The following is a 21,498-nucleotide window of genomic DNA, read 5'->3' on the forward strand; positions in this document are numbered from 1 at the left end:
TCCCTCTCCCTATCCCTCAACCCATCCCTCCCTCACACTCAACCCATCCCTCCCTCACACTCAACCCATCCCTCCCTCACACTCAACCCATCCCTCCCTCCTCCTCTCTCCCATCCCTCCCTCCTCCTCCTCTCTCCCATCCCTCCCTCCTCTCTCCCATCCTTGTGGTGTTATCGGGACTAGAGACAGAGCTGTGGTGTTATCAGGACTAGAGACAGAGCTGTGGTGTTATCGGGACTAGAGACAGAGCTGTGGTGTTATCGGGACTAGAGACAGAGCTGTGGTGTTATCGGGACTAGAGACAGAGCTGTGGTGTTATCAGGACTAGAGACAGAGCTGTGGTGTTATCAGGACTAGAGACAGAGCTGTGGTGTTATCGGGACTAGAGACAGAGCTGTGGTGTTATCGGGACTAGAGACAGAGCTGTGGTGTTATCAGGACTAGATACTGAATGAGTCCTGTCCTATTCTGTTTTACAGCCACAACCTTTAAGTTACTCTGATAACTAAATTAGCCCAAATCACTGACCTGGTTCACCGACATTTTCTTAGCGAACAAATCGGTCAACCCTGTTGAGTGCCTCCCTTTCTCGTGCGTGTGTGTGTGTGTGTGTGTCTCTCTCTTAGGACGTGTTGCCACTTACACGTGCTATTAGCTGATGGGAAAAGTTAGAAGGAAAGAGGAAGTAGAGAGAGAGAGAGAAACCTCTGGATATACATGACTAGCCTAGCGTGTTACACGTCCTTAATAATACTGTAGAGATTACCTTGGACGCAGCAACACGTGTCCGTTTTACGTTACGCTCCATGGCTATGAGTTTTACCTTGCTTCAAGAATAGTCAACAGCACATTGTCCATCAAATAACCCTTCAACGACAATTTCTGCAGCCCCGTGGAAATCCAAATTAACATAATAAATTAAACCTGTCCATTTAAACAAGAGACACATGGACTGCGTCTCTGTCCACTGCATCCGCCCATTTCGCCATTCCGCGTCTGTGGTGAAAGGTGGTCGAGCTAGAGGGGGGTTTCGTCAGGTGGTCGAGCTAGAGGGGGGTTTCGTCAGGTGGTCGAGCTAGAGGGGGGTTTCGTCAGGTGGTCGAGCTAGAGGGGGGTTCGTCAGGTGGTCGAGCTAGAGGGGGGTTTCGTCAGGTGGTCGAGCTAGAGGGGGGTTCGTCAGGTGGTCGAGCTAGAGGGGGTTTCGTCAGGTGGCCGAGCTAGAGGGGGGTTCGTCAGGTGGCCGAGCTACAGGGGGGTTTGTCTGGTGGCCGAGCTAGAGGGGGGTTCGTCTGGTGGCCGAGCTAGAGGGGGGTTCGTCAGGAGGCCGAGCTAGAGGGAGTTTGTCAGGTGGCCGAGCTACAGGGGGTTTGTCTGGTGGCCGAGCTACAGGGGGGTTTGTCTGGTGGCCGAGCTACAGGGGGGTTTGTCTGGTGGCCGAGCTACAGGGGGGTTTGTCTGGTGGCCGAGCTAGAGGGGGGTTTGTCTGGTGGCCGAGCTAGAGGGAGTTTGTCGAATGGTTTGGTCTACCAATTCTCTCCCATCCCTCCCCCTCTCCCTCCCCCTCTCTGAACTGTTTGGTCTACCAACTCTCCCATCCCTCCCCCTCTCTCCCCATCCCCCCTCTCTCCCCATCCCTCCCCCACTCTGAACGGTTTGGTCTAGCAACTCTCTCCCCATTCCCCCCCCTCCCTGAACGGTTTGGTCTAGCAACTCTCTCCCATCCCTCCCCCACTCTGAACGGTTTGGTCTAGCAACTCTCTCCCCATCCCCCCCCTCCCTGAACGGTTTGGTCTACCAACTCTCTCTCATCCCTCCCCCCCCCCTCCCTGAATGGTTTGGTCTACCAACTCTCTCTCATCCCCCCCCCCCCTCCTCCCTGAATGGTTTGGTCTAGCAACTCTCTCCCACCCCCCCACCCCCCTCCCTGAACGGTTTGGTCTACCAACTCTCTCCCATCCCTCCACCCCTCTCTCCCCACCCCCCCCTCCCTGAACGGTTTGGTCTACCAACTCTCTCTCATCCCTCCCCCTCTCCCTGAATGGTTTGGTCTACCAACTCTCTCCCATCCCTCCCCCACTCTGAACGGTTTGGTCTAGCAACTCTCTCCCCATCCCCCCCCCCCCCCTCCCTGAACGGTTTGGTCTACCAACTCTCTCTCATCCCCCCCCAACCCCCCCTCCCTGAATGGTTTGGTCTACCAACTCTCTCTCATCCCTCCCCCTCCTCCCTGAATGGTTTGGTCTAGCAACTCTCTCCCCACCCCCCCCCCTCCCCTCCCCTCCCCTCCCTGAACGGTTTGGTCTAGCAACTCTCTCCCCACCCCCCCCCCCCCCTGAACGGTTTGGTCTACCAACTCTCTCCCATCCCTCCACCCCTCTCTCCCCATCCCCCCCTCCCTGAACGGTTTGGTCTACCAACTCTCTCCCATCCCCCCCCCCCCCCCTGAATGGTTTGGTCTACCAACTCCCCCCCCTCCCTGAATGGTTTGGTCCACCAACCCCCCCCCCCCTCCCTGAATGGTTTGGTCCACCAACTCCCCCCCCCCCCCCTCCCTGAATGGTTTGGTCTACCAACTCCCCCCCCCTCCCTGAATGGTTTGGTCCACCAACCCCCCTCCCCCCTCCCTGAATGGTTTGGTCCACCAACTCCCCCCCCCCCTCCCTGAATGGTTTGGTCTACCAACCCCCCCCCCCCCCCCCCATCCCTGAATGGTTTGGTCTACCAACTCTTGGGGGGGGCCCTACCTTATGTTCCATGTAGTTAATCTGTTATTCAATGCGTTTCTATGGGCTAATAGCAGTCAGACCAAATTCAAATGTTTCATCAAACAAATGTTTTTCTATTACTTGATAGCTTAATTAAGGCGTCGTAGAATTCTAAATCAAATAGCTAAATTATCCTTGGTGTGACAATCTTAAAACAATTCCGTATGTTAACTGGTAGAATCTGGTCGATCACCAAACATTTTCTGTTAAAACAACAACGATAAAATCAATTTTTTTGATTTGTTTCGCGCTGTTGATGGTAGGCGCACTTGATTCATCAGCGCCAGGAAGACACAAAGTGTTCCTATTTCGAACCATCTCATACGTCTGAAGGTAAAAGTCTGCCTTATCCGGTAGAGAGCCAATCAAGTGCATCTACAGGCCTCCCGCTGGCCAATCAGATAACTTTCTCGAGCCAAAAAGGAAGTCTTGAACGCACAGCAAAGAGGATAATGTGAGATTCCAAACCTTTTAAAAACCACGACTAGAGAGAGACTTAATGAATACAACAAAGAGCTGCTGTTTTTACGAGTTCATGTGAAGTTGTTGTTCAGCACATCTTTAATTCATCAGTTTTATAAAGCCATAAAACGCACGTTTCAATTAGCTGGTGTTGTTATTATTCTTGGCTCTTTAATATCGACTTCACTTTCTCTGGGTCATAGAAGTAAGTAACAACACGGATTGGTACACGAGGCAGATGTCACGCAGTGCGACTTAAGTTTCGGCATCAGCTGGAAGACTGTGCCCCCCCCCGTTTCGCAGCAGAGGGAGGGAGGAGGGCGGGTTGGCCTCACTGTTGCTCCCTCCTCCCCCTCAGACTGACCATCAGATCCAGGCCATCAGTCCCCTTTAAAATAAAAAGCTATTTATTATGCTCACTGTCAGCTGTGCCTCACAAGTAATACAACAAATTATCTATACCAGTATGACTGTATATTATACCTACAATTTGGAAAAACTAATTTCAAAACGGTTTGACATGAACAACATTGGCAGGGCAATTTTGTATTTTTTTAGGATCCCTATTTAGCCACTGTGAAAGTATCAGCTACTCTTCCAGGGGTCCACATGAAACATGCCACAACACACAGTACAGAACATTATTAATCCAGGACTGAAATACTTTTTTATTTTAAATGTCACAGAGCCGACATATCAGTCACACACAATATCTAGGTCTAATAATTTGCACTGTAGAAGTAACTTGAATTGGTCGCACTGCGTGACTTCTGCCTCATGTGCCAATTCATGTTGTTACTTGTACAGTGCAAATTACAATACAATATATGCACTGCTCAAAAAATAAAGGGAACACTAAAATAACACATCCTAGATCTGAATGAATGAAATATTCTTATTAAATAGATCATAGCATCACTGCCTTCCTCTTGCAGGAACTGCTGACACACTCCAGCCACATGAGGTCTAGCATTGTCTTGCATTAGGAGGAACCCAGGGCCAACCACACCAGCATATGGTTTCACAAGGGGTCTGAGGATCTCATCTCGGTACCTAATGGCAGTCAGGCTACCTCTGGCGAGCACATGGAGGGCTCTGCGGCCCCCCAAAGAAATGCCACCCCACACCATGACTGACCCACCGCCAAACCGGTCATGCTGGAGGATGTTGCAGGCAGCAGAAGTTCTCCAAGGCGTCTCCAGACTCTGTCACGTCTGTCACATGTGCTCAGTGTGAACCTGCTTTCATCTGTGAAGAGCACAGGGCGCCAGTGGCAAATTTGCCAATCTTGGTGTTCTCTCGCAAATGCCAAACGTCCTGCACGGTGTTGGGCTGTAAGCACAACCCCCACCTGTGGACGTCGGGCCCTCATACCACCCTCATGGAGTCTGTTTCTGACCGTTTGAGCAGACACAGGCACATTTGTGGCCTGCTGGAGGTCATTTTGCAGGGCTCTGGCAGTGCTCCTCCTGCTCCTCCTTGCACAAAGGTGGAGGTAGCGGTCTTGCTGCTGGGTTGATGCCCTCCTACGGCCTCCACTACGTCTCCTGATGTACTGGCCTGTCTCCTGGTAGCGCCTCCATGCTCTGGACACCACGCTGACAGACACAGCAAACCTTCTTGCCAAAGCTTGCATTGATGTGCCATCCTGGATGAGCTGCACTACCTGAGCCACTTGTGTGGGTTGTAGACTCCGTCTCATGCTACCACTAGAGTGAAAGCACCGCCAGAATTCAAAAGTGACCAAAACATCAGCCAGGAAGCATAGGAACTGAGAAGTGGTCTGTGGTCCCCACCTGCAGAACCACTCCTTTATTGGGGGTGTCTTGCTAATTGCCTATAATTTCCACCTGTTGTCTATTCCATTTGCACAACAGCATGTGAAATGTATTGTCAATCAGTGTTGCTTCCTAAGTGGACAGTTTGATTTCACAGAAGTGTGATTGACTTGGAGTTACATTGTGTTGTTTAAGTGTTCCCTTTATTTTTTGGGGGGCAGTGTATTTAAAAATGTCTGGGTCTTCACAGTCCCCTTTGTGCCAGTAAGGTGTTCTTTTATCTGCTTTTCAAAATATGGATTTATTTCTAGCTCGCGTTTACCTGGGGGTGGCAGAGAGTTTCATGTAGTCATGGCGATATTTAATACTGTTCTGGAACGTGGAGACGGTGAAGAGACCTCTGGTTGCATGTCTTGTGTTGTACAGATGAGTGTCTGAACTGTGAAGAGACCTCTGGTTGCATGTCTTGTGTTGTACAGATGAGTGTCTGAACTGTGAAGAGACCTCTGGTTGCATGTCTTGTGTTGTACAGATGAGTGTCTGAACTGTGAAGAGACCTCTGGTTGCATGTCTTGTGTTGGTACAGATGAGTGTCTGAACTGTGAAGAGACCTCTGGTTGCATGTCTTGTGTTGTACAGATGAGTGTCTGAACTGTGAAGAGACCTCTGGTTGCATGTCTTGTGTTGTACAGATGAGTGTCTGAACTGTGGAGAGACCTCTGGTTGCATGTCTTGTGTTGGTACAGATGAGTGTCTGAACTGTGAAGAGACCTCTGGTTGCATGTCTTGTGTTGGTACAGATGAGTGTCTGAACTGTGAAGAGACCTCTGGTTGCATGTCTTGTGTTGTACAGATGAGTGTCTGAACTGTGGAGAGACCTCTGGTTGCATGTCTTGTGTTGGTACAGATGAGTGTCTGAACTGTGAAGAGACCTCTGGTTGCATGTCTTGTGTTGGTACAGATGAGTGTCTGAACTGTGAAGAGACCTCTGGTTGCATGTCTTGTGTTGTACAGATGAGTGTCTGAACTGTGGAGAGACCTCTGGTTGCATGTCTTGTGTTGGTACAGATGAGTGTCTGAACTGTGAAGAGACCTCTGGTTGCATGTCTTGTGTTGTACAGATGAGTGTCTGAACTGTGGAGAGACCTCTGGTTGCATGTCTTGTGTTGTACAGATGAGTGTCTGAACTGTGGAGAGACCTCTGGTTGCATGTCTTGTGTTGTACAGATGAGTGTCTGAACTGTGAAGAGACCTCTGGTTGCATGTCTTGTGTTGTACAGATGAGTGTCTGAACTGTGAAGAGACCTCTGGTTGCATGTCTTGTGTTGGTACAGATGAGTGTCTGAACTGTGAAGAGACCTCTGGTTGCATGTCTTGTGTTGGTACAGATGAGTGTCTGAACTGTGAAGAGACCTCTGGTTGCATGTCTTGTGTTGGTACAGATGAGTGTCTGAACTGTGAAGAGACCTCTGGTTGCATGTCTTGTGTTGGTACAGATGAGTGTCTGAACTGTGAAGAGACCTCTGGTTGCATGTCTTGTGTTGTACAGATGAGTGTCTGAACTGTGAAGAGACCTCTGGTTGCATGTCTTGTGTTGTACAGATGAGTGTCTGAACTGTGGAGAGACCTCTGGTTGCATGTCTTGTGTTGGTACAGATGAGTGTCTGAACTGTGAAGAGACCTCTGGTTGCATGTCTTGTGTTGGTACAGATGAGTGTCTGAACTGTGAAGAGACCTCTGGTTGCATGTCTTGTGTTGGTACAGATGAGTGTCTGAACTGTGAAGATACCTCTGGTTGCATGTCTTGTGTTGGTACAGATGAGTGTCTGAACTGTGTTACCAACTGCTTGAACAGACAGTTCGGTGATGCAGTCAATCTCTCCTCAACTCTGAGCCAGGAGAGACTGACATGAATGTTACTGAGGCGCCTTCCCTCCGTGTTCATCCAAGTGCAACATGCTGCTCTGTTCTGGACCCAATGTATCTGTGTTTGATCTTTAGCTGCACATGACCACACAACTGGGCAGTGGTCCAGGTGCCACAAAACTAGGTCCTGTAGGACCTGTCGGGTCGACTGAGACGTCAAGAAGGCAGAGCAGCGCCCTATCACAGACAGACCTCTTCCCTTTTTTGAGCGACCATTGAGTCTATATGTTTTGACGTTGAAAAACAACATGTCCTATTCTAGGAAATACAGTCTCAAATCACGACCAAACCTCCCGACGCCAATGACTACAGAAGGGGAAAAAATGACCTACTTAGCACTTGCATTTTTAAAAAAAAATAGGTTAACCTATGGAGAACACAACATACCTATATCTCTGTGAAAATATTACGTACATGCTGTGGGAAACACTTAGCATTGCTCGTTCTGCAGGCCAGGCCAGTGAGTCAGAGGGAGAGAGAGACAGAGAGGAAGATGGAGACAGAGAGGCAGAGCCAGAGAGAGACAGAGAGAGAGAGAGGCAGAGAGAGAGAGGCAGAGACAGAGAGCCAGAGAGAGACAGAGACAGAGAGCCAGAGAGAGGCAGAGAGCCAGAGAGAGGCAGAGAGACAGAGAGAGGCAGAGAGAGGCAGAGAGAGGCAGAGAGAGGCAGAGAGAGGCAGAGAGAGGCAGAGAGACAGAGAGAGACAGAGAGGGAGAGAAGAGAGATAGAGAAGAGAGACAGAGAAGAGAGACAGAGAGGGAGAGAAGAGAGACAGAGAAGAGAGACAGAGAGCCAGAGGAGATAGAGAAGAGAGACAGAGAGCCAGAGAAGAGAGATAGAGAAGAGAGAGGGAGGAGAGAGACAGAGGGAGGAGAGAGACAGAGGGAGGAGAGAGACAGAGAGGGAGGAGAGAGACAGAGAGGGAGGAGAGAGACAGAGAGGGAGGAGAGAGACAGAGACAGAGAGACAGAGACACAGAGAGAGACACAGAGAGAGACAGAGAGACAGAGAGAGAGAGACAGAGAGAGAGAGAGACAGAGACACACAGAGAGAGAGAGAGACAGAGAGACCGACAGGGAGAGGGATGAGAGTAATGCCAGAATGTATTGTTCCCTCCTGACCTTATTGGATGAGAGGATGAAAGAGACAGAGTGATAGAACATATAGTTCTGTGGTCTCTATGATTGCAGTGGTATAAATAACCAGTGTGTGGGCTGATGGGATCTCTCAGCTTCCGCTGCTGCTGCCCACACAATCAGTGTTACAGAGTGAGGATGTGAGAGAGAGAGAGAGGATGTGTGAGAGAGAGAGGATGTGTGAGAGAGAGAGGATGTGTGAGAGAGAGAGGATGTGTGTGTGTGAGAGAGAGAGAGAGAGAGAGAGAGAGAGAGAGAGAGAGAGAGAGAGAGAGAGAGAGAGAGAGAGAGAGAGAGAGAGAGAGAGATAGAGAGAGAGAGAGAGAGGATGTTTGTGAGAGAGAGAGAGAGAGAGGGAGGATGTGTGTGAGAGAGAGAGAGAGAGAATGTGTGAGAGAGAGAGAGAGAGAGAATGTGTGTGAGAGAGAGAGAGATCGAGAGAGAGAGGGAGGATGTATGTGAGAGAGAGAGAGGATGAGTGAAAGAAAGAGAGAGAGAGAGAGAGAGGATTGTTGAGAGAGAGTGAGGATGAGTGAGTGAGTGAGAGAAAGAGAGAGAGAGAGAGAGAGAGAGAGAGAGAGAAAATGAGAGCGAGAGAGAAAATGAGAGAGGATGAGAGCCAGAAAGCAGTGCACGTCATCACAACCTGAACCAGATACTCTGTCTCATATATTGGATAAAAAGCCTCCGTGTCTGTTTGATACATATTTGTCTATGAACAGGGTCTAATACGCCTTCCAGAATAGACCCTGATACTGATGTCATATCTAAAAACATCAAGCCAATCAAATCCGAGTCGCACAACACAACACTTCCTGAGAGTCTTAGGTAATAAATCACTGAACCGGTGTTACACTACATAGCAGCCAACCGGTGGACACTCCCATAACGGACTGGGAAAACACACCCCTAAACTATAACAACGTAACCGTGGAGACCTCCTGTATCAACGGCTGTTTGAACCCTGGATTAGAGGGAAACAGGTTTTCCAGGGTGTGAATTGAGTGTGAAACCACCTATAAAACAACAGGAGAGCTCATTCTAACCACACACACAGCCAGCCAGACAGACACACACAGCCAGCCAGCCAGACACACAGCTAGCCAGCCAGCCAGACACACAGCTAGCCAGCCAGCCAGACACACAGCCAGCAAGCCAGACAGACACACAGCCAGCCAGCCAGACAGACACACAGCCAGCCAGCCAGCCAGACACACAGTCAGCCAGCCAGACACACAGTCAGCCAGACAGACACACAGTCAGCCAGACAGACACACAGTCAGCCAGACAGACACACAGCCAGCCAGACAGACAGCCACACAGACAGACAGACACACAGACAGACAGCCACACAGACAGACAGCCACACAGACAGACAGCCACACAGACAGACAGCCACACAGACAGACAGCCACACAGACAGCCACACAGACAGACAGCCACACAGACAGACAGCCACACAGACAGACAGCCACACAGACAGACAGCCACACAGACAGCCTAACCAGAAGCAGCAACACTCACCAACAGTACTGTTACTCCAACCTGTTGAGCAGCTCAGGGCTTCAGGCCTCGAAACAACTCAGAGACTTTAATACTGGATTTAAACACGATTAGCTGTCAATCATAAAGAAACAACCTATCATCAAACCTCCATTTTCCTCCAAAAGTGTATGAATATCTACGATCCAGACGGCAAACGAAGAGGAATGAGAGGACAACACAGAGAGAGAAGAGAGAGAGAGAAAGAGAGAAGAGAGAGAGAGCACAGAGCCCAAACAAAACAAAATGGAGGGGTAGGAATTTAGTCACATGAGTGGTTTTGGTGGGAGAGAGGAGGGGGGGCAGGGGGTACCCATTGTGTGCCGGGGTGAGGGGATAGATGGAGGTAGAGAGGGAGGTAGAGGGGGAGGTAGAGAGGGAGGTAGAGAGGGAGGTAGAGAGGGAGGTAGAGAGGGAGGTAGAGAGAGAGGTAGAGGGAGGTAGAGGTAGAGAGGGAGGTAGAGAGGGAGGTAGAGAGGGAGGTAGAGAGGGAGGTAGAGAGGGAGGTAGAGAGGGAGGTAGAGAGGGAGGTAGAGAGGGAGGTAGAGAGGGAGGTAGAGAGGGAGGTAGAGGGGGTAGAGGGGGTAGAGGGGGGTAGAGGGGGTAGAGGGGGGTAGAGGGGGGTAGAGGGAGGTAGAGGGAGGTAGAGGGGGGTAGAGGGAGGTAGAGGGAGGTAGAGGGAGGTAGAGGGTGGTAGAGGGAGGTAGAGGGAGGTAGAGGGAGGTAGAGGGTGCTAGAGGGAGGTAGAGGGAGGTAGAGGGAGGTAGAGGGTGGTAGAGGGTGGTAGAGGGAGGTAGAGGGAGGTAGAGGGTGGTAGAGCGGGGTAGAGGTAGAGGGGGGTAGAGCGGGGTAGAGGTAGAGGGGGGTAGAGCGGGGTAGAGGTAGAGGGGGGTAGAGCGGGGTAGAGGTAGAGGGGGGTAGAGCGGGGTAGAGGTAGAGGGGGTAGAGGGAGGTAGAGGGAGGTAGAGGGTGCTAGAGGGAGGTAGAGGGAGGTAGAGGGAGGTAGAGGGTGGTAGAGGGTGGTAGAGGGAGGTAGAGGGAGGTAGAGGGAGGTAGAGGAGGTAGAGGGAGGTAGAGCGGGGTAGAGGTAGAGGGGGGTAGAGCGGGGTAGAGGTAGAGGGGGGTAGAGCGGGGTAGAGGTAGAGGGGGTAGAGGGAGGTAAAGGGAGGTAGAGGGAGGTAGAGGGGGGTAGAGGTAGAGGGGGGTAGAGCGGGGTAGAGGGGAGTAGAGGGAGGTAGACTAAGCCTGTGTCAGGCCACCCTCCAAACAAAGGACCAAGCAGATAGTCTTTTATGCGTTTGCGCGCGCGTGTGTGTGTCAAGCCATTGTATGTAGAGAACCAGATACTCTCACAATAAACCATATTAACACAGCCCTTAACGAGATAGAGAGAAGAGGGAGAGAGAGAAGAGAGGGAGAGAGAGAAGAGAGGGAGAGAGAGAAGAGAGGGAGAGAGAGAAGAGATGGAGAGAGAGAAGAGATGAAGAGAGAGATGCAGAGAGAGAAGAGGCGGAGAGAGAGATGCAGAGAGAGAGAGATGCAGAGAGAGAAGAGGCAGAGAGAGAAGAGGCAGAGAGAGAAGAGGCAGAGAGAGAAGAGGCAGAGAGAGAAGAGGCAGAGAGAGAAGAGGCAGAGAGAGAAGAGGCAGAGAGAGAAGAGGCAGAGAGAGAAGAGGCAGAGAGAGAAGAGGGAGAGAGAGAAGAGAGAGAAAGATGAGAATAGGGAGAGTGAAGAGCGAAAGATGAGAATGATGAGAAGAGGGAGAAAGATGAGAAGAGGGAGAAAGATGAGAAGAGGGAGAGTGAAGAGAGAGAAAGATGAGAATGATGAGAAGAGGGAGAAAGATGAGAAGAGGGAGAAAGATGAGAATGATGAGAGAGAGAAAGATGAGAATGATGAGAGAGAGAAAGATGAGAATGATGAGAGAGAGAAGAGGCAGAGAGAGAAGAGGCAGAGAGAGAAGAGGCAGAGAGAGAAGAGGCAGAGAGAGAAGAGGCAGAGAGAGAAGAGGCGGAGAAAGATGAGAAGAGGGAGAAAGATGAGAAGAGGGAGAGAGAAGAGGGAGAAAGATGAGAATGATGAGAGAGGAGAGAGAGAATACGCAGAGAGAGAAGAGGGAGAGAGAGAAGAGAGAGAGAAGAGGGAGAAGAGGGAGAAAGATGAGAAGAGGGAGAGTGAAGAGAGAGAAAGATGAGAATGATGAGAGAGAGAAAGATGAGAATGATGAGAGAGAGAAGGAGAGAGAGAAGAGGGAGAGAGTGGAGGGAGAGAGAGAAAGATGAGAAGAGGGAGAAAGATGAGAAGAGGGAGAAAGATGAGAAGAGGCAGAGAGAGAAGAGGCAGAGAGAGAAGAGGCAGAGAGAGAAGAGGCAGAGAGAGAAGAGGCAGAGAGAGAAGAGGCAGAGAGAGAAGATGGAGAGAGAGAAGAGAGAGAAAGATGAGAAGAGGGAGAAAGATGAGAAGAGGGAGAGAGAAGAGGGAGAAAGATGAGAATGATGAGAGAGAGGAGAGAGAGAGAGAGAGGGAGAGAGAAGAGAGAGAGCTTAGGCAATGTTAACATGTTTCCCATGCCAATGAAGACATTGAATTTAAATAGTGAAAAGAGGGAAAAAAAAAGAAAAAAAAAACAGAAAGTGAAAAATTCTCATCAAGTCTCCCTCCTTCTTTCTTTAACTTCTCTCACCGACTCCACTGTGTGTGTGTGTGTCTTGATCACTGAAACGGAAGAACCTGCAGTTTACCAGTTTTAAATGGTCCTGAATGCCATTTGTTCTCGGTGCTGGAATGGGAGGAGGAGTAGAGGGTGCTGCACTAGGGGGACTCTATCAGAGACCGGTGTTGTGTACCAGGCTAGGGGGACTCTATCAGAGACCGGTGTTGTGTACCAGGCTAGGGGGAATCTATCACAGAGACCGGTGTTGTGTACCAGGCTAGGGGGAATCTATCAGAGACCGGTGTTGTGTACCAGGCTAGGGGGAATCTATCACAGAGACCGGTGTTGTGTACCAGGCTAGGGGGAATCTATCAGAGACCGGTGTTGTGTACCAGGCTAGGGGGAATCTATCAGAGACCGGTGTTGTGTACCAGGCTAGGGGGAATCTATCACAGAGACTGGTGTTGTGTACCAGGCTAGGGGGAATCTATCACAGAGACTGGTCCTGTGTACCAGGCTAGGGGGAATCTATCAGAGACCGGTGTTGTGTACCAGGCTAGGGGGAATCTATCACAGAGACTGGTGTTGTGTACCAGGCTAGGGGGAATCTATCACAGAGACTGGTGTTGTGTACCAGGCTAGGGGGAATCTATCAGACTGGTGTTGTGTACCAGGCTAGGGGGAAACTATCACAGAGACTGGTGTTGTGTACCAGGCTAGGGGGAATCTATCAGACTGGTGTTGTGTACCAGGCTAGGGGGAAACTATCACAGAGACTGGTGTTGTGTACCAGGCTAGGGGGAAACTATCACAGAGACTGGTGTTGTGTACCAGGCTAGGGGGAATCTATCACAGAGACTGGTGTTGTGTACCAGGCTAGGGGGAATCTATCACAGAGACTGGTGTTGTGTACCAGGCTAGGGGGAATCTATCACAGAGACTGGTGTTGTGTACCAGGCTAGGGGGAATCTATCACAGAGACTGGTGTTGTGTACCAGGCTAGGGGGAATCTATCACAGAGACTGGTGTTGTGTACCAGGCTAGGGGGAATCTATCACAGAGACTGGTGTTGTGTACCAGGCTAGGGGGAATCTATCAGACTGGTGTTGTGTACCAGGCTAGGGGGAAACTATCACAGAGACTGGTGTTGTGTACCAGGCTAGGGGGAAACTATCACAGAGACTGGTGTTGTGTACCAGGCTAGGGGGAATCTATCACAGAGACTGGTGTTGTGTACCAGGCTAGGGGGAATCTATCAGACTGGTGTTGTGTACCAGGCTAGGGGGAATCTATCAGACTGGTGTTGTGTACCAGGCTAGGGGGAAACTATCACAGAGACTGGTGTTGTGTACCAGGCTAGGGGGAATCTATCACAGAGACTGGTGTTGTGTACCAGGCTAGGGGGAATCTATCACAGAGACTGGTGTTGTGTACCAGGCTAGGGGGAATCTATCAGACTGGTGTTGTGTACCAGGCTAGGGGGAAACTATCACAGAGACTGGTGTTGTGTACCAGGCTAGGGGGAATCTATCAGACTGGTGTTGTGTACCAGGCTAGGGGGAAACTATCACAGAGACTGGTGTTGTGTACCAGGCTAGGGGGAATCTATCACAGAGACTGGTCCTGTGTACCAGGCTAGGGGGAATCTATCAGAGACCGGTGTTGTGTACCAGGCTAGGGGGAATCTATCACAGAGACTGGTGTTGTGTACCAGGCTAGGGGGAATCTATCACAGAGACTGGTGTTGTGTACCAGGCTAGGGGGAATCTATCAGACTGGTGTTGTGTACCAGGCTAGGGGGAAACTATCACAGAGACTGGTGTTGTGTACCAGGCTAGGGGGAATCTATCAGACTGGTGTTGTGTACCAGGCTAGGGGGAATCTATCACAGAGACTGGTGTTGTGTACCAGGCTAGGGGGAAACTATCACAGAGACTGGTGTTGTGTACCAGGCTAGGGGGAAACTATCACAGAGACTGGTGTTGTGTACCAGGCTAGGGGGAATCTATCACAGAGACTGGTGTTGTGTACCAGGCTAGGGGGAATCTATCAGACTGGTGTTGTGTACCAGGCTAGGGGGAATCTATCAGACTGGTGTTGTGTACCAGGCTAGGGGGAAACTATCACAGAGACTGGTGTTGTGTACCAGGCTAGGGGGAATCTATCACAGAGACTGGTGTTGTGTACCAGGCTAGGGGGAATCTATCACAGAGACTGGTGTTGTGTACCAGGCTAGGGGGAATCTATCAGACTGGTGTTGTGTACCAGGCTAGGGGGAATCTATCAGACTGGTGTTGTGTACCAGGCTAGGGGGAAACTATCACAGAGACTGGTGTTGTGTGCCAGGCTAGGGGGAATCTATCACAGAGACTGGTGTTGTGTACCAGGCTAGGGGGAATCTATCACAGAGACTGGTGTTGTGTACCAGGCTAGGGGGAATCTATCACAGAGACTGGTGTTGTGTACCAGGCTAGGGGGAATCTATCACAGAGACTGGTGTTGTGTACCAGGCTAGGGGGAAACTATCACAGAGACTGGTGTTGTGTACCAGGCTAGGGGGAATCTATCAGACTGGTGTTGTGTACCAGGCTAGGGGGAAACTAACACAGAGACTGGTGTTGTGTACCAGGCTAGGGGGAATCTATCAGACTGGTGTTGTGTACCAGGCTAGGGGGAATCTATCAGACTGGTGTTGTGTACCAGGCTAGGGGGAATCTATCAGACTGGTGTTGTGTACCAGGCTAGGGGGAATCTATCAGACTGGTGTTGTGTACCAGGCTAGGGGGAATCTGTATACAGTTTATTCTGAAAGTTCTCCGACCCCTCGACTTTTCCCACATTTTGTTACGATACAGGATTTAAAAAATATATATATATCCTTCGATCTACACACAATACCCCATAACGTCAAAGTGAAAAGAGGTTTTTAGACATTTTTTGCAAATGTACTAAAATTTTAAAACTGAAATAGCTTACGTAAGTATTCAGACCCTTTGCTACAAAACTCGAAATTGAGCTCAGGTGCATCCTGTTTCCACTGATCATCCTTGAGATGTTTCTACAACTTTATTGGAGTCCACCTGTGGTGAATTCAATTGATTGGACATGATTTGGAAAAGTACACACCTGTCTATATAAGGTCCCACAGCTGACAGTGCATGTCTGTTTAAAAAAATAAAAAATAAAAAATAAGACGTTTTTGCTTTGTCATTATGGTGTATTGTGATGTCATTATGGGGTATTGTGATGTCATTATGGGGTATTGTGATGTCATTATGGGGTATTGAGTGTAGATAGAGGACTAAAAGAAAATATAATTGAATCCATTTTAGAATAAGGTTGTAACATAACAAAATGTGGAAAAAGTCAAGGGGTCTGAATCATTTCCAAATGCACTGTATCTATACAGGTTTGTGCCTTCCCAAATCCTGTCCAATCAATTGAATTTACCACAGGTAGACTCCAATCAAGTTGTAGAAAGATCTCAAGTCTGAATTCTAATGTAAATAAGGGATTTCAGTGTTTAATTTTTAATACATTTTCAGGATGGTAGCGGGGTGAACAGGCAGTGGCTCAGGGTGGTTAAAGTCCTTGATGATCTTTTTGGCCTTCCTGTGACATCGGGTGCTGTCGGTGTCATGGAGGGCAGGTAGGTCACCCCCGGTGACGCGTTGTTTACCTCACTACCTTCTGGAGAGCCTTACAGTTGTGGGCGGAGCAGTTGCCGTGCCAGGTGGTACAGCCCGACAGGACGCTCTCGATTGTGCATCTGTAAAAGTTTGTGAGGGTTTAAGGTGACAAGGCAAATTTCTTCAGCCTCCAGAGGTTCTTCACCACGTTGTCTGTGTGGGTGGACCATTTCAGTTTGTCAGTGATGTGTACGCCAAGGAACTTAAAACTTTCAATTTTCTTCAATGTTGTCCCTTCGATGTGGATAGGGGGGTGCTCCCTCTGCTGTTTCCTGAAGTCCACAATCATCTCCTTTGTTTTGTTGACGTTGAGTGAGAGGTTGTTTTCCTGAAACCCACTCAGAGTACCTTCACCTCCTCCCTGTAGGCTGTCTCGTTGTTGTTGTTAATCAAGCCCACTACTGTTGTGTCGTCTGCACACTTGATGATTGAGTTGAAGGCGTGCTTGGCCACGCAGTCGTGGGTGAACAGGGAGTACATGAGGGGGCTGAGCACGCACCCTTGTGGGGCCCCAGTGTTGAGGGTCAGCGAAGTGGAGATGTTGTTTCCTACCTTCACCACCTGGGGGCGGCCCGTCAGAAAGTCCAGGACCCAATTGCACAGGGCGGGGTTGAGACCCAGGGCCTCCAGCTTAATGAAGAGCTTGTAGAGCTTGTAGGGTACTATGGTGTTGAATGCTGAGCTGTAGTCAATGAACAGCATTAGGTATTCCTTTTGTCCAAATGAGATAGGGCTGTGTTGGCGATTGCATCGGGGCGGTATGCAAACTGAAGTGGGTCTAAGGTGTTGGTGATATGATTCTTGACTGGTCTCATTTTTTGTTGTTGTTAAATTTTTACCACTTTTTTCTCCCCAATTTCGTGGTATCCAATTGTTAGTAGCTACTATCTTATCTCATCACTACAACTCCCGTACGGGCTCGGGAGAGACGAAGGTTGAAAGTCATGCGTCATGTCGGGACAACAAACTGGTATAGGGAGCGATTGTATATGTCCGTAAACACACCAGCCAGCAGCACACAGGTGTTTAGCTTCTCTGGAAGCGTGACGTCGGTGTCCAAGACGTGGCTGTTTTTCTTTTTGTAGTCCGTGATTTTCTGTCAACCCTGCCACATACGTCTTGTGTCTCAGCTACTGAATTGTGAATCCACCATGTCCCTGTACCAGCAGTAAAATGCACATGACAGCCCGCTCGGAGTTTGCCAAAAAAGGCACCTAAAGGACCCTCAGACCATGAGAAACAAGATTCTCTGGTCTGATAAAACCAAGATTGAACTCTGTTCTGAATGCCAAGCATCACGTCTGGAGGAAACCTGGCACGGTGAAGCATGGTGGTGGCAGCATCCCTACAGTGAAGCATGGTGGTTGTGGCAGCATCCCTACAGTGAAGCATGGTGCTGCATCATGCTGTGGGGATGTTTTTCAGAGGCAGGGACTGGGAGACTAGTCAGGATCGAGGGAAAGATGAATGAAGCAAAGTACAAAGAGATCCTTGATGAAAAACTACTCCAGAGCACTCAGAACCTCAGCCTGGGGCAAAGGTTTACCAAGACAACGCAGGAGTGGCTCTGAGACAAGTCTCTGAATGTCCTTGCGTTGCCCTGCCAGAACCCGGACTTGAACCCAATCAAACCCAACCTGAAAATAGCTGTGCAGCAACACTCCCCATCCAACCTGACAGAGTTTGAGAGGATCTGCAGAGAAGAATGGGAGAAACTCCCCAAATACAGGTGTGCCATGTTTGTAGTGTCATACGCAGGAAGACAAGGCTGTAATCGCTGCCAAAGGTGCTTCAACAAAGTGCTGAGTGAAGGGCCTGAATACTTTGTAAAAAATGTAAAAAAAATCTTTATCGTTGTGTGTGTAGATTGATGAACAAACAAAAAAATATTTAATCAATTTTAGAACAAGGCTGTGACCTAACAAAATGTGGAAAAAGTCAAGTATTCAGACCCCTTTCGAATGTATACCAGGGTATAAGTTAACTATCTGACTGAAGGTATCTACTTTTTACGTTGAGATAAAGCAGATCGTGTTCTTCATTTCACATTTTATGAAGCTTACCACAGTTCGCTAGAACTGTTGCGCCAGTCACGTGTTGGTTTGTAAATAGCACAACAAGAGAAAAAGGTAGCAGGTGAGTCTGGCTGTGTATTAACAAGGGTCGCGTTTTATATTGAAATTCAACAGTGTTTTTGTTTTCTTCAATAGAGAGAGATCAGAGATATGCAACTATAGTTTCCCTTCACAGAATATACAGTAGTGCAACAGAGCACAGAAAATCATCTGTAAATTGATTGGCCGATGACAATAGAAGTGCAATGCTATCTTGCAGGCAGTAAATGAGCTTACAATTTTTGCAAAAAAAATTATGCATTCGAGACCCATTATGCATGTACTCCCACTAACATTTCTAATGTTCATCATGGAAAGTATGTAGCCAGCTACATTTCCTAACACTTTGCTTAAAGTTCATCTTATATTTTATTGGAGAAAAGTAGGCTGGCTACATGGAGAAAAGTAGGCTGGCTACATGGAGAAAAGTAGGCTGGCTACATGAAGAAAAGTAGGCTGGCTACATGGAGAAAAGTAGCTGAAGAAAGAAGCTACACATCAGTCAGAGCGCTGTCTGCTGATACGCCATCGATTCTCATCCCAGTTGAAGCACAAAATGTGTCTGATGCCGAGCAGGAAGTTACAATAAGATGCGTTTTAGATCTGTGTTTACAAAAACGCGGCAAGAGATTTCTTACACGTTTTAAAAATTTTCCCCCCTGTAAAATGAAGAATTCTGCGTTAACTCGACCCTTAAGTTTAACTTGGTATGTAATCGAAGTTACTGAATTAATAAGGTGACGAGGCATCACCCCCGTGTTGTGTTTCTGCCGTGTTTGAGAAGTCAAAGCCCTTTGGATGGGTTAACTGTACTGCTGCCACTGCCATCGTTTCATTTCCTTAAGCTTTTTTCTCCTCTCCGTTCTCGGCCCCTCTGCTCCCCCCCTCCCAGGAAGGCCTGTTTCCCAAGCAACTCCAGTCACATAGACACTGCGTGGAGACATTCTGCTCCAGAGCCAGTACTGTTCTTCTTTCAGACAAGCATGCGTCAAAACTGTGTTCATTTGCACAATGTCTCTCGTTCACATTCGCTCGTAAAATGTCCAAACGCACCAAAAAGGACATTCGGTAGCTCCTACCTATATATGTAGAACATTATGAGCTGGATTTCCTGTCTTTGCGTTTCGTTTATTTTAGTTTGCGCTCGTTATCATATTGAGCTAGCAGCTTCCATGAAAATTCACTATTACGTGTGCTAATTTTGTTAGCATTCTGGTAACCGATCGTATTTTTATTATTTTTGAAATGTTTTAAAATGGTGCGCCCCTTTGTGTACTAAACCGGTAATACAATAAATCCCGGGATGAGAGAAGGACAGTATGACGATATGAAAATCTGAAAACCGCCCAACCATATTATGTACATAAAATGTATGCAATGTGTATTATTGTGACATACACCGGATTGGTGCAGTGAAATGTGTTGTTTTACAGGGTCGGTCATAGTAGTATGATAGGTGTTGTTTTACAGGGTCAGTCATAGTAGTATGATAGGTGTTGTTTTACAGGGTCAGTCATAGTAGTGTGATAGGTGTTGTTTTACAGGGTCAGTCATAGTAGTATGATAGGTGTTGTTTTACAGGGTCAGTCATAGTAGTGTGATAGGTGTTGTTTTACAGGGTCAGTCATAGTAGTATGATAGGTGTTGTTTTACAGGGTCAGCCATAGTAGTATGATGGGTGCAGTGAAATGCCTTTCTTGCCAGCTCTTAACCCCAACAATCGCTCAGTGTGTCTCCGCTCAGTGCCTCAGTGTTGCATGCGTGTGTTGTGCGTGTGTCGTGCGTGTGTCGTGCGTGTGTCGTGCGTGTGTCGTGCGTGCATTAGACGTTCCCACTCACCTATAGGAGGTGTTGTCAGAGCAGGGTTGGTGTGCTCTCACCACTACAAACACGTGTTGGAAGTGGGACCGTATGTTCTTAGGGGTGAAGGGTTGAGCCCCGGGCTCCTGGAATACGATGGTCACTATGTCATTCCCTATGTGACGCTTCCTCAGGAGCTGGGAAATGTAGACAAATTGGTTAGAGAAAACAGCAAAGGAAAACTCTCAAGGTAAATACATGGACAAGAAGATGGTCACTTTTTCAATAATCTATTTAGGGATGTGACAATCTCTCTTTTATTTTATTCTGCAATTAAATGGTCAGAAAAATGAATAAAATTCCATGTGAATTCACAATGTAGCTGCTGCCAGCAACAGTTTGGGTCTCACGGTGCGTCCCGGTCACATGGTTAAGCATTGTACTACCATTACTGTACTACCATTACTGTACCTGTACTACCATTACTGTACCTGTACTACCATTACTGTACTACCATTACTGTACTACCATTACTGTACCTATACTACCATTACTGTACCTATACTACCATTACTGTACTACCATTACTGTACTACCATTACTGTACTACCATTACTGTACTACCATTACTGTACTACCATTACTGTACCTGTACTACCATTACTGTACCTATACTACCATTACTATACTACTATTACTATACTACCATTACTGTACCTGTACTACCATTACTATACTACCATTACTATACTACCATTACTGTACCTGTACTACCATTACTGTACTACCATTACTGTACTACCATTACTGTACTACCATTACTGTACTACCATTACTGTACCTATACTACCATTACTGTACTACCATTACTGTACTACCATTACTGTATCTATACTACCATTACTGTACCTGTACTACCAGTACTGTACTACCATTACTGTATCTATACTACCATTACTGTACTACCATTACTGTACCTGTACTACCCTTACTGTACTACCCTTACTGTACTACCATTACTGTACTACCACGACTGTACTACCATTACTGTACCTGTACTACCCTTACTGTACCTGTACTACCATTACTGTACTACCCTTACTGTACTACCACTACTGTACTACCACTACTGTACTACCACTACTGTACTACCACTACTGTACCTGTACTACCATTACTGTACCTATACTACCATTACTGTACCTATACTAACATTCCTGTACCTGTACTACCATTACTGTACCTGTACTACCATTACTGTACTACCATTACTGTACTACCATTACTGTACTACCATTACTGTACCTATACTACCATTACTGTACCTGTACTACCATTACTGTACTATCATTACTGTACTACCATTACTGTATCTATACTACCATTACTGTACCTGTACTACCATTACTGTACTACCATTACTGTACTACCATTACTGTACCTGTACTACCATTACTGTACTACCCTTACTGTACTACCACTACTGTACTACCACTACTGTACTACCATTACTGTACTACCCTTACTGTACTACCACTACTGTACTACCACTACTGTACCACCATTACTGTACTACCATTACTGTATCTATACTACCACTACTGTACTACCATTACTGTACCTGTACTACC

At 48.1% G+C, this 21,498-nt stretch overlaps 1 protein-coding gene across 1 annotated transcript in view; it reads right to left on the reverse strand.

The window, feature by feature from the left end:
- LOC139396837 (signal-induced proliferation-associated 1-like protein 1) overlaps positions 1–21,498 on the reverse strand; it is a gene marked incomplete at both ends in the record, with an annotated part of 76,576 nt that overhangs the window by 38,575 nt on the left and 16,503 nt on the right. The window contains one exon of the mRNA XM_071143754.1: positions 19,907–20,064. Within this exon, the coding sequence (XP_070999855.1) occupies positions 19,907–20,064 (158 nt within the window). The remainder of the gene's footprint in view (positions 1–19,906; positions 20,065–21,498) is intronic.

Source organism: Oncorhynchus clarkii, unplaced genomic scaffold, assembly GCF_045791955.1.
Source record: "Oncorhynchus clarkii lewisi isolate Uvic-CL-2024 unplaced genomic scaffold, UVic_Ocla_1.0 unplaced_contig_6551_pilon_pilon, whole genome shotgun sequence".
Classification (NCBI taxonomy): Eukaryota; Metazoa; Chordata; class Actinopteri; order Salmoniformes; family Salmonidae; genus Oncorhynchus; species Oncorhynchus clarkii.